Source organism: Mastigoproctus giganteus, chromosome 1 (genome assembly GCF_048544385.1).
Source record: "Mastigoproctus giganteus isolate SK-2022 chromosome 1, ASM4854438v1, whole genome shotgun sequence".
Taxonomy (NCBI): Eukaryota; Metazoa; Arthropoda; class Arachnida; order Uropygi; family Thelyphonidae; genus Mastigoproctus; species Mastigoproctus giganteus.
Window position 1 is genome coordinate 31,077,594 of NC_143575.1, and position 13,558 is coordinate 31,091,151.

Here is a 13,558-nt window from a genome sequence, read left to right on the forward strand (position 1 = left end):
AGTTGTCTCTCAATAACCCTCATATTGCATGATTGAGAGAATATGCTGAAGTCATCGACATAGAGTGCACTGTTTACAGTTGGAGGAAGTTGTTCTGAAATAGAATTTATTTTAATGGCAAAAAGCGTAACACTTAAGACAGATCCTTGTGGTACCCCCTCCTCTTGGCAAAAAGGCCGCGAAAGGGAGGATCCTACACGAACTTGGAAATAACGGTAGGATAAAAAATTTTTAATAAAAATGGGAAGGTGGCCTCTCAGACCGAGATTGTATAGGTCTCTTAAAATACCAAATCTCCAAGTTGTGTCGTACGCTTTTTCCATGTCAAAGAACACCGACACCAAATGTTCTCTTTTTAGGAAAGCATCTCGGATAGATGTTTCCAGTCTAACTAAGTGGTCCAATGTGGACCTATTTCTTCGGAAGCCGCACTGAAAGCGGGAGAGAAGGTCATTCGACTCTAAGTACCATAAGAGCCGAGCATTGACCATTCTCTCCAATATTTTGCACAGACAGCTGGTCAGAGCAATAGGACGATAGTTTTTTGGATATTTAGGATCCTTTCCTGGCTTAGCAAAAGCAAGAATAGTTGCCTTGCGCCAGGTTTCCGGAAAGTGCTCCTCGAGGAAGATTCTGTTGTACAGGAGGAGCAGACGGTCCATGGATTCTGGTGAAAGATGTTTGATCATTTCATAATGGATGTTGTCTGGTCCAACAGCGGTAGCCTTTGTACGGGCGAGTGCTGTTTTCAGCTCATGGATATTAAATGGCCCATTGTATGGGTGGGATCCCTTCGATGTGAATTTAAGGGCCTGTTTTTCAGCATTGCGCTTTAGGACCAGAAACTCTGGGGAGTAAGATGATGTTGCGGAGATTTTAGAAAAAGTTTCCCCAAGAGCATTCGCTATTGCAGTAAAGTCTGCAATAGTACATCCATTATATTCAAGGACCGATGAGGGGTGCGCTGTGTATTTTCCCTTCATTTTCCGGATTTTATCCCAGACTACCTTAGAGTTGGTAGACTGGTTAATAGATGATGTAAAACGGATCCACGATTCCTTTTGACTCTGACGACGGATGTAGCGTGCTTTGGCTCGTGCACGTTTAAAGGCTATAAGGTTGGTCGTGGTAGGATATCGGCGGAATATCCCCCACGCTTTGTTTTGAGCCTTTTTGGCTGCTGTGCATTGTGAATTCCACCAGGGTTTGGGAAATGGTGGAAACCGGGCAGATGTTTTTGGAACAGTATTCGCAGCTGCTTGGACAATATTTTCTGTGATGTACTTAACTGCATCATTGATAGGCTCTTGACCGACTGTACGAAGATTAAAATTTGCCTGATGTTGGAAGGCAGTCCAGTCAGCCTGATCAAACTTCCACCGTGGTAACCTGAAGGGAAGACATGGTCTCCCACCGTGTAACAAGGTTATCACAGGGAAGTGATCACTTCCGTATGGATTCTCCTCCACTTCCCAAGTGAGTGAAGGGAGCAGAGAAGGGGAGCAGATAGAGAGATCAATGGCAGAAAAGGTACGGGTAGGCATGTGGAAAAAGGTGTTTGTTCCAGTATTTAGAAGGGAAAGGTCATTGTCATTGAGCATACGCTCTATGAATCGTCCCCTTCCATTGATGTTAGCACTACCCCACAGGGTGTTATGTCCATTAAAATCCCCAAGAAGTAAGAAAGGGGGAGGCAGCTGCGTTAGAAGATCATCAAGGTCTGCCTGGGAGATGTCAGTCCCAGGTGGCAAATAAATAGAGCATACAGTTAATAAGAATCCCACTGAAAGGCGAATTGCAACAGCCTCTATGCTGGTTGTAATTAGCAAGGGCTGCACTGGGGTATGGTTACCCACAAGGATAGCCACTCCCCCATGCACAGAGCCATCCGCAATTCTGTCCTTACGATAAATTGTGGTGTTATGCATCGTGGGATCATCATTTGCCTTTAGATATGTCTCCTGCAAGCAAAAGCAAACTGGCTCGTGCTTTTGCAGGAGGGCCTTGATGTCATCAATATTTCGCCGGAATCCACGACAATTCCATTGTAGGAATTTAGCCATTATTTTGGCTTGGTGGGTCCATCAGGCGGCTTCCGAGGTGCTGAGGGCTTACTTTTATCAGTCTTGGATTTATCTTTTTTGGGGAAGAATGGACGCTGTCCCGTGTCCATTTCCTCCTCCGCAAAGAGTTCCAAGACTGAATCTTCGGGTACCTCCTTCTGCTCGACATCCATCTTTTCTTGGATACTAGGAGGGACTTCCCCTTTCGTATTCTTTTCTTTCATAATTACCTTTGGAACTTGTGGAGCATTAGGAGGTACCGATATAGGAGTGGCAGCTGATTGGTCCTTTTGTGCAGGTTTTTGAGAGCTTAAGAGATACCGCGCGATGGGAGTGAAAGACTCCTTTGGAGGAATGGTCATGTCCGTCTGAGTTCCGACGGAACATCTCCCTGCTACCTTCTGGGCGTAGGTAGGTTTGTTGATATTCAGGGGTTTGACCGATTTCCTTGCCTCCTGGTATGATATGTTAAGCTCTGCCTTCAGCCGTTGAATCTCTTTTTCTTCTTTCCACCTCTGGCATGCTCGTGAGTAGGCCGGGTGTTCGCCCTCACAATTAATACAGGTGGGTTTTGCGGCTGAACATGCTGATGTTTCGTGGTCCTTTGCACCGCATCGAGCGCATGCAAGGACTCCACGGCAGGCCATTTGGGAATGTCCATACTTTTGGCATTTAAAACACCGTAAAGGATTTGGTATGTATGGACGCACTGAACAGTTGATATATCCAGCTTTAATCTCATCAGGAGGTTTAGGAGTGTTAAAAGTCAGGATAACGCTCCTGGTTTTAACAATTTTTCCATCCCTTCGCGCAGTGATTCTCTTGACGGCAATGACTCCCTGTGGTTTTAATTCGGAGCAGATTTCCTCCTCGTATACGTCGAGAAGGTCCCACTCCGAAATGACACCTCTAGATGAATTGAGTGTTCTGTGTGGTGTCACTGTTATAGGGATTCCTCCGATTGATGTTGTTCGGAGTAGGTGTTCTGATTGCCTGTCATTTTTAGTTTCAATTAAGAGGTCTCCAGAACGGAGCCTCTTAACTGACTTAGGTGAACCTGCTAACCCATCCAACCCTTTTTGGATAAAGAAGGGTGACATTTTTCCAATCGGTTTTTCACTTGTTGAGTGCATGATTAAGAACCGAGGGATTGGCCCTGATGTTACTTCGGTTCGCTGCCTCTTTTTAGCAATACTGCTCTCTGTATCTGTGTCAATGTTTTCTGATAGGGACCGGGTTGGGGCCCCTGAAGGAGTATGTTTATCAGGATTCATAGAGATTTATAAATTTTTCAGTGCCCGGGCTCCCCACCCACCACGGAGCCCAAAGGGACGCCCACTACCCGGCATGCAATAAATGCGCTCGGGAGTGGGACGCCAGGGCTACCCAGACACTATACCCGCACCGCCGCCAGCCTGAATCCTGTCCCTCGGACCATGAGGGTAGGGGCGTGGCATTGACACGGTTGACCCTCGCAGGCGAACCTACTAGCCGATTGATCCTAGCCGGGCCTTCCAGGACCACCCGTCTTGTCGAAGCAGGGGCCAAAGTGGTTTATTGAAGCTGGGCCCCTCAACCACCAGGATCCCCCTTTCCGAGTTTCCACGGGTCGCAGCGCACGGCAAACACGCCGGATTCCATTGATGTAAGCCCGGAACCTAGGCTGTGGGCGTTGGATCCCAGTGACGCTAGTCTGGAAGTCCAGCAGCGTCACTGGGAGGTCCCCTCACCACGTACAGGTGCCCACGTCGAGGGGGGATTCTAAGAACTTTTCTTTTAGCAAGTGAGATGTTCATTACTGGAATAAGTTAGCTCCATAGGCATTGAGACTGACAGGTTGGGAATGTTCCAAGGTCAGCTGAACAGATATTACCTGTGTGAGGAGGGAAACACACAGATTGCTTATTTTCTTTTCTTTATATATTTATTTTTTTAATATTTATTTCATATACTTTTAGGTAGTGTATCAAAAGCCTGTGACATTCCTGCACTACATGGAAAAGACCATGTTGAAAAAACAACATTTGGCAATTTTGGTATGTGTTTTTTGTATATATAAAAAAAAAAAAAAAAAAAAATTCAAGTCAAATTTCAACCACTCTTGTATGTAAATGGATGTTATTTGGCATAAAAAAATAAATAAGATTAATCAATACTCTGCTATAAATCAACATGCTTGCAAAGGTATCCTTAAATTGTAATTATGAATTTCAACATAAACTAAGCTACAGATATCCTTTTCTTTGAAAGAACTGAGTAACAATATTCTTACTCTGATAAATATTTTTTATATTTCAGTTAAATAAACTTAATTAGGTAAAAATCAATAACAGACATACGCGATATACCTTATTGTCCAATGCCTGAATTTCCTGTTGACTTGCAGTTGAAAGGAGGAAATTATTCATTTGGCTTTTAAGAGGATCATCCTTAAAAATAAGAATTAGTTATGGTTATGTCATTGATGATTCTATGTTACAGCTTGAATGGAAATAAAAAATTGACCATATACATAAAATCTGACATTTACAAAAGTTTTTTCTTTTTTTACTTCATCTGGTGATTAGAAACACTGTCATCATTTTAACTTCATAACAGGTAGTAGAAGAATATTAGATCTAGTTACTTTATCAATGGTTGGACTGGATAAAACAGAGATATAGTTTTATGTAACAAAAATATATAACATAATTAGCCAAAAGCCTCTTGAAAAAATTGATCATCAAATAAAAAAAGCCACACTTCAAAAATTAGTCTGTTAGAACTGTTAGATGCTAATAGGTGAATTAGCATTCAAAGATTAAATTAAAAGAGAAAAAGAAAATCATTAGCATCAGCACCTAAGACCATATTTCTCCATGTATATTGTCCATAAATTGCGTGTGTTCTGTGGTCGATTTTCTGTTTGCTGGATGAAAAAACCCAAGCTTCCAGGAGGAAAAAAACCACGCTAACCTCACATAACTCAGCCACATTGTGAAAAGGGCCCATAAAAATTCCTTGTGTCATGGACGGGACTTGAACTCAGGTCTTTTCACACCTGGTGTGGAGAGGACAGCGACCCTACCAACTGTGCTACCCACAATGGCATAAGAGGGAGGAAGACAATGTCCATAACAAGGCAAGTACACTTGCTTGCTTACCTATTCAAGTTACTTAAACAGAAAAATGCCATATTCTTCAGAATCATGTATCATATCCCCTTTATCACAAGGCACTCTATATCACAGTCAACGCTCACCTGAATTTGATGTGACACAAGGAAAAACTGGTCATTCAAGCAGTTTTGGTAAGAATCATTATCCTCCCTCTTTGACCTTCCCTATCTCTTCTGTAAAGAACATATTCAATATAAAGAAATTTTTCAATCCATATTCCTATGTCTCAGTTAGCCCTGTTGCATCATCATTTGTTGACCTGATCAAAAGTTAAAATTTTTAAAATTTATTTAAAATACTGAAAATGAAATTGAGTTCTCCTCTTCATCAGAAATGGGGAAATTTTCCCAATTAGTTGGTTGTTGTTGTTGTTTGGTTTTTAGGAGCATTAGCAACTAAGGCCATATTGCTCCGAGGATATGCGGTGGTCATTCCCTGACCTTTTCGCATCCTCCGTATTTGGTGGTCACGGGCTCGAACCCCGGTCTAATCAAGAAGCGTGTGCTATGCACTGCTGCTCCTGCCCACCTGGCTACGGAGGTGCCCCAATTAGTTGGTGGTACCTTTCTTATGCATAGCTGAATGTCCAATCACTGCAACATTTGGACATTCTATTTTTGCTGCTCCTTGAAAAACATAAAATTTGTGTAATTCTTGTTAGTTGGTTCACACTCTAGCATGCTGTCCTTTCCTCTCATTCATTTAATGAAGTTTATATAGCTCTATATATAACATAATATGCAGTGTTCAAATTTTGTCTTGATCTTCTAAGTGGCATCTAAAATAGAGTTAATATGCATGTTTAATTATTTTAATTATAGACCAATGTTGTGATTTTGATGTATCCATCCAAATATGACAAAAATGTGGTTAATTCACACAGAAATGGTGAAGTTTCTTCATGTGGATTGCCAGAAAGTCACTTTATACAAAGAAAACAAGATAATGTAATGGACAACTGGGTACAATTGTACACATATAACAATAGATGACTAACACGAGTGAACCTGTCATAAAATATTCTCATATATGATTCATGATTTTGAGTCATTCCCTCTACTCCTCTGTTTCATCTGCTTTCAAGTATGCAATGCTTATTTTCTAATATTGTTATTGAAAATCAGTAATGCCTTTATTATAGTTTTTTTTCTTTTTTTTAACTGTAACGTTTCACGTCCAGATTTGGAATTAACCTAACAGAATTAATTTAAGAAGTCAGTATCCTTTTATATTACTGAAACTACATCAATGATTGTTTATTTACCATTATTTTTAATTTGTTCAATTCAAAATGATAGCTACTTCCATTCTCAAAATCCTCTATTAGTATTAGTAGAGGTATACAATGCAAAAAAACAAGCTTATGCAACATCGGCCAAATCCCCCCCATTTCACCCCTCCATTCGTTCCAAATGCCTGTCCAGCTCAGTCTTAAATTTATTTAGGCTACCAACTTCCACAACAGATGGAAGTCCGTTCCACCAATCAACTACCAGCTGGCTAAAGGCAAATTTCCACACATCTATTCTACAACTGTCTTTCCTCAATTTGAAACTGTGCCCCCTCAGGTTCTTAATCTGAGCAAGAGGAAGAATTCCATCAGCATTCAGCTTGCTCAACCCATTCAAGGCCTTATACACCTCAATCAGATCACCTCGCAAGTGTCTACTCTCCAGGTGTTGCAATTTGCAGAACTTAAGCCTTTCTTGGTAAGAGCACCCATTTGTTCCCCTCACCAATCTTGTTGCCCTTCTTTGTACTCGTTCTAGCAACTCTACATCCTTCCTAAAATGAGGCCTCCAGACCTGTACACAGTACTGTTTGGCCTGACCATTGCCTTGTATAACGGGATAATCACCTCCCTGTCCCTGCTAGCAAAATTCCTATATATCATTGACAAGACTCCATGCCCTGCCCTGGCAGCCCATCTTGCACTGCTCAGTGAGCTTCATATTTGACTGCACAATTACCCCCCAATCTTTTTCACCTTCCACTTCCCTGAGCGTAGTACCACACAGTTGGTATGTTTCCCTTTGGTTATTGCTACCCATATGCAGTACTTTGCATTTGTCAATGTTAAACTCCAGTTGCCACTTCTCAGCCCATTTGCCCAACTTATCTAGATCCAGTTGGAGTAGCATACTGTCTTTACTATATACTGTTGTATCTTCAACTACCTGTTTAAGTTCCTTTTTTTAAATAATATTAAAGTCAGTTATATATATATATATATATATATAATCTTTATTGTATACAAACGTGGTATATACAATAGACCTGCTTTGCTTGTTTCTATTATGCCCCCTCTATAAAGTTGTGACTACTGTTATGCTTCAATATACTATGTGTTTGTAATGTGCATGGCTCGCACAAAATTCTAGCAGACTTTATCTATCTCATTGTCATGTTTACCTTTCTCCACAAATCTTCTCAAAATATCCGATCTTGCTATATCATTGAATATCACTAATCAATGATATTCTTTTTTTGTCATTGGTTTCTACTGCTCTTTCTAAGATATTAAAGAATTTATTTTATCCTTTTTTTTGGGCCTTCTATTTCATCTTCCTTTTGAGCTTTTAATCTCTTCTATTTCATTCGTTTTTTGAGTCTTCAAGTTATGTGATAAAATTAGTCTGTTTATACAGATAAACTCCATCACATAAAATAACACCATAAATTTTGCCTATCTGAAAAAACTTCCCAGCCAATTAAACTTTCTTGCAAACTAATTCTAAAAGCAATTGTGATATCCTCCATGCACAGTATCTTACTTCCAAAATAAATTAATTTATAATTATCATTTAGCTGCAGCTCACCTATATTCATCCTCTTCGTTTCTGTGATAACTATTATTCTGACATCATACTAATCTAGTGCTTCTGCTACTTCCACTCCTTTGCTGTTTAAGCTTCTAATATTGATCGTACATATTTTGAAGGTTATTTCAGAAGCATATTTAGTACTGTATATATATATGTGAAGCATATATATATACAAGGTCCAGTGTGGGACCTTGTTGAGCCAGATGACACCCCTGGCAGTAAGTCACGATTGATTTGTCCTAGCAGAGTCATAAGCTTTCAGCTTATAAATGATTCGGTTTTGTTCTCTTTAGTCCCATACTGACAGCCCATCTGTCTGTCTGTTTGTTTAGTAGTCATATAGCTAGCCCCCCTAATAACATGTTACATCGACAGAAGGTCAACCCTCAGTGAGAAAGTTGAACTTATTGTTAATGACAGTAAAAGTAAATTTCACATCCATATAACATATAAAATAGTCAAAGAAATTCTTTTAGTAATATAAACTATGAAATAATGTTATATTTATTACAAAAGCTTGACTATCTATAATTGACCATCTAACAAACACTAGATGAAAAAAATTTAGAAAAATTTATGAACTTATTACATATACCGTCACAGTAAGTTTTACATATTACTATAATAAGAGTATTTTTTGGCACTGTCAATGTTAGGTAAGTTATTACCACTCACTATTTATATTTTCTCACCACACTGTTTTTATTAACCAGTAACACTGCTCTATATTTTGAATAACTTGTTATCAGAGGAATGCCATTAAACTTTCATCAAAATTTACCCATTAGTACCAAGTACCACAGTTGCAAATGAGGAAGAATATTTGCTTACTAAAATCACTATATCAATCCTTTCACAACTATTTGTTGTTGTTGTTGTTTAATGGCACAAGGGCTGCTAAGGCCATATTGTGCCTGATTCTATTTAATACTACAGTTGAACAACTATTTGTTATATGTTAGATAGTTGTGAAGCATCATATCAAATATTATTTCAAAATCCACTGTATTCTGATTACTGAAGTCCTAAATAAATAAAGAATGAGATATACTTTTTTCAAATTTTTATCTTAAATATAAAGTATAAGCATTAAAATTTAACATCATGAACCTTACCACCTCCACATCAATATCATAACATGCAGTCTTCTTGGTATCGGGGCCCTCAACACTAAAAAAAATAACAATAATAAATAAAACAGGAATAACAAAGTAAGAATAAAAATAAAGTGAAAACCATATGGTATATAAAAAGCATAAAGTAAATAGAAGTTCAATATTGAAAAGGTACTGATATCATCCCACGTACTAGAACAGGGGTCGGCAAGCTGTGGCTCATGAGCTGCATGCAGCTCTTTAACTTTTAGCCCACGTGGTGCACAATTTGAAATGGAGTTAGAGGACTTAAACATCAAGAACATGTGGAGTGCAAGACTAAATTGCCTTAAGACTAAAATTGAAGATATGGAAAGGCAAAAGGCTGCCCTTGCAATTCTACACAAATGGACAGTGATAGACGAGTTGAAAAAGCAAGACCAAATTGTGTTCAATGCATGGAGTAGCTTACGGAACACATATATAAATTTGAAAATATTTGCATTTGGATTCTCAGTTTTTGGTTCAATGTATTTCTACAGAAGCATGCAAAAGTTTGATGAAATTTACCGGTAAAAGTACTTTGCTGCAACGGCATTTGTATTGTTGCTCGCTCGGTAACCAGATGGTGGGTGTTATCAGTCTGGAGTAGAAGTTGAATCCCATGGGAGATTGAAACCCTCCCGAAGCGCGCGCGTGTGTGGAAGGGGGTAACCTGCCCTTTTTCTTTAGAACTGCTAATTGAATCACGAAGAGTCATATTGGAAGTTCTCGCGAAAAAAATGTTTGTAACATAGTTTCACCGGTAAACGTTTTCTAAGTTTGTCGTGCTTCTCGTGTGGGCTTCCTTTTCCTTTGCCTTTTTTTCTTAATAAACAATTTATCCACTAGTCCACCAGTGATTCTAAAGAAAAAAGATCAAGTTACCCGCTCCACTTCGGGAGGGTTTCAATCTCCCATGGGATTCAATTTATATTTCTGACCGATAACACCCACTGTATGTTTACTGAGTGAGCATTTGTATTGTTGCTCGCTCTGTATGTTTACTGAGTGAGCAACAAAACAAATGCTGTTACAGCAAAGTACTTTTACCGGTAAACTTTTGCGTGCTTCTCGTGCAGGCTTTCCTTACCTTCGCCCATGAACTATATTAAAAATAAATCAAGGAACCATCTGAACAATGTTAGTCTCTCAGCATGTTTAAAGAGGATTGTTGTTGTTGGTTTAGGGATTTATTAGGCGCATTGTCAACTATGGCCATAGTGCGCCAATTTAAAGAGGGAAAATTATGGCATACTCGCCTGATGTTGAGACTCACTCAAGAAGTTCAGCAGCAAAAGTCACATTAATACATATCTAATTGTATGTTTGTTACATTTTTTCAGTATTAATAAATATTTCAAAATGAATTTTTTTTGTAATAGAACACCTCCCCACTCTATTCCATTTCTTAACCCCCCCCCACACCATGAGCTGAGGTGTAGCACTTCGGATTCTCTTTTTCCCCCCCAATTAGATCAAAAATGGATCTTCACTCAAAAAAGGTTGCCAACCCCGGTACTAAAGGAACACAGTTTAACTGTACTCACTAATTTTTAAGGTAGCACTAGATGTGCATTGATTCCTTTTTTGAATCCCTGTTGTTTACTAGCACCTGTTGTTTTAAATGTTTTATATTTATATGCAGCTGAAATGCAGTCTTTGGTATTTTATGGATTGATACATACTTTATGTCAAAAAAGTACCTTCTTTTCTTAAGTTTATATGGCCTGATGAATAAAAAGATACCATTGGAAATGTGTTTACTGGGATTAGAATTAATATTTAATGTGTATGGACCTTGTGCAATTAAAATGCTTTCCAATACGACGCACTGATAGTGATAACATCTTTTTAATACTGAAAATCATATATTTACGTTCAGCACATTATTCTGACTTTTCTTTTGAGGAAGAGAATGGAATTACAGTAATTATACTTATAGCATTAGTAGAGGCACATGATGCAAGAAAGCAAGCTTATACAGCACCAGCCAAAAAAGAAAAAAAAAAACCCTTCCCATTTCACTGATCCATTCATTCCAAATGTTTGTCTAGTTCTGCCTTGAATTTATTTAAGCAATCAACTTCCACAACAACAGATGGAAGTTTGTTCCAGCAATCAACTACCCGCTGGCTAAAGGCAAACTTCAGCACTTCTATTCTACAACTGTCTTTCCTCAATTTGAATCTATGCTATATCAGGTTTGTAATCTGAGCAAGAGAAAGAATTCCCTTTCTCTTGCTCAGTTCTGCAATTTGCAGAACTTAAGCCTTTCTTCACAAGAGCACCCCTTTGTTCACCTCACCAATCTTGTTGCCCTTCTCTGTACACGCTCAAGCAACTCTAAAACCTTCCTAAAATGAGGCCTCCAGATGTGTACACAGTACTCAAGGCATGGCCTGACCATTGCCTTATACAAAGGGATAATCATCTCGTTTTCCCTACTAGCAAAATTCCTGTATATCAGTGACAATAGCACTGATGATGGTGCATCCAGGCACCATCACTTCCCAGGTAAACAATGCACATGTACCCGGCCATCCACATGGTGCAACAGGAAACGTGATTCATCGGACCAAACGACCTCCTTCCAATCACTCAAGGTCCAGTTTTGATGCTTGCATGCCCATTGTAGGTGCTGTTGCTGGTGAACCGTGGTTAGCATGGGCACTTGGAGCGACCTGTGGCTATGCAGCCCCAATTTCAGCAGGGTTCGATGTACTGTGTGTTGTGATACATTACTCCCACCACCAGCATTCCAATTACCGGCTAGTTGCGCCACAGTTGCCGTTCTGTTGCCACGTACCATCTGGGAGAGCCTTCGCTCACCTCGAGCACTGATGAGCCGTGGTCATCCAACACCTCGCTGGCGATTTGTGGGTTTCCCTCCTAGGACCACTTTCAGTAGGTACTAACCACAGCTGACTGTGAGCATCTCACCAGCTGTGCCATTTCGGATATGCTCTGACCCAGTCATCTGGCCATTACAATTTGGCCTTTGTCAACTCATTTCAGTCCGCTGCCTTTCCCATCTGAAGAACAAGAGTAACACTGATTAGAGGAGCTCAGTTTCAGGTGTTTTTTTATATTGTGTCCCGACTCATGCATGCATCGTAGTTCACCTGCAGTTGCTTCGATTTGCATAACAACTCGCTGGTCATAATGTTTTGACTCATTGATGTATAATCCCTCCTATCATGTCTGGACAGAAATGCAGACACATAGACATTGTGACCTGACTCGTGGCATTTCTTTAGCATGGTCCTATATTTGTGTAACAAATCGTCAGATCGTGTATGCTAATTACGATTATATATGATCGCAATTGTAGTTAGCAAAGCATAATTATTAAGGAACTGGAATAAACAAGCTGTAAACGCATCTGATGAAAATGCAAACACATGATGAGAAAATGTTTAGTAAACTTTCTTTGTGGTAGATAGTACAACATGCAGTCAAAAATATCATTAGTCCACAAATGAATAATAATACTCTCTTTACCTCCCACCCACCTTAAATTTCTGACTGTTGGTGACATCATTAATGGTTGCTCCCGGCAGACTTACCCTGATTCTAGTCTATTGTTATTACAAAAAATATTCCCCATTTCCCTGACAATGGAGTCTCCCAGTAGAACAAAGTCTTTCTGAACCAGAGCAGTTTACATCTGGTTATTCTGCTCTGGTGCCCCAAATCAGGAGTGCATCACTTGGTAGGTTACTAGAATCTTGAATCCCTGACAAGCTCTTAGTTACATTATTCTCTATTTTGAAGAAATACTACAATATTATCAACTATGAAGTGAGATCAAAAAGTTCAGGGACTACTTTGTATCTTGAAACTGTGGCGTTGTAGTGAATTGCAGCCTGTCACAACACATTCAATGACTCATCTAGACATAGTAATGCATGAATTACTGGTTTATCTGCAGTCTGTCTGAATTAGTGCACAATGAACAGGTGTTTTGTTGCATTTTATGATGAGTGATTCTACTATCAAATTTTGTTTAAAATTAGGGAACAGTGCAACAGAAGCCCATAAACTGTTAAAAACAGCTTTCAGAGAAGATTCCATATGTTGTTTGAAGACTAAGGGGAAAGGCAAAGTTTAAAGAGGACTGCTTGTCTGTTGAAGATGCTCCTCACTCTGAACATCCATCAACTTCAAAAACCAATGATTCAGTTGTCTGTGTTCATGATCTAATCAGGAGTCATTGATTGAACAAATCAATCAATTTTAACACAAGATTTGGAGAGTGTGACAGTCAAGTTTGTGCCTTGCATCCTCACTGAAGATCACAGAGAGCAGCAAATCTTCACATGTCTGGATCTTTGTCAATGTTCTGCTGCTGCAGACCTATGCTGAGTTTCTTCCAT

General features: G+C 39.4%; 1 protein-coding gene across 4 annotated transcripts in view; it reads right to left on the reverse strand.

The window, feature by feature from the left end:
* The window catches only part of Bap60 (Brahma-associated protein 60), a 165,470-nt gene that overhangs the window by 25,467 nt on the left and 126,445 nt on the right, over window positions 1-13,558 (reverse strand). For 3 of the 4 annotated variants that reach the window (XM_090372219.1, XM_090372224.1, XM_090372231.1), the window contains 2 exons: window positions 9,162-9,216; window positions 4,403-4,492 (listed from right to left, as the gene is read on the reverse strand). In XM_090372219.1, the coding sequence (XP_090228345.1) occupies window positions 4,403-4,492; window positions 9,162-9,216 (145 nt within the window). The remainder of the gene's footprint in view (window positions 1-4,402; window positions 4,493-9,161; window positions 9,217-13,558) is intronic. The other variant, XM_090372238.1, reaches the window with a different exon arrangement.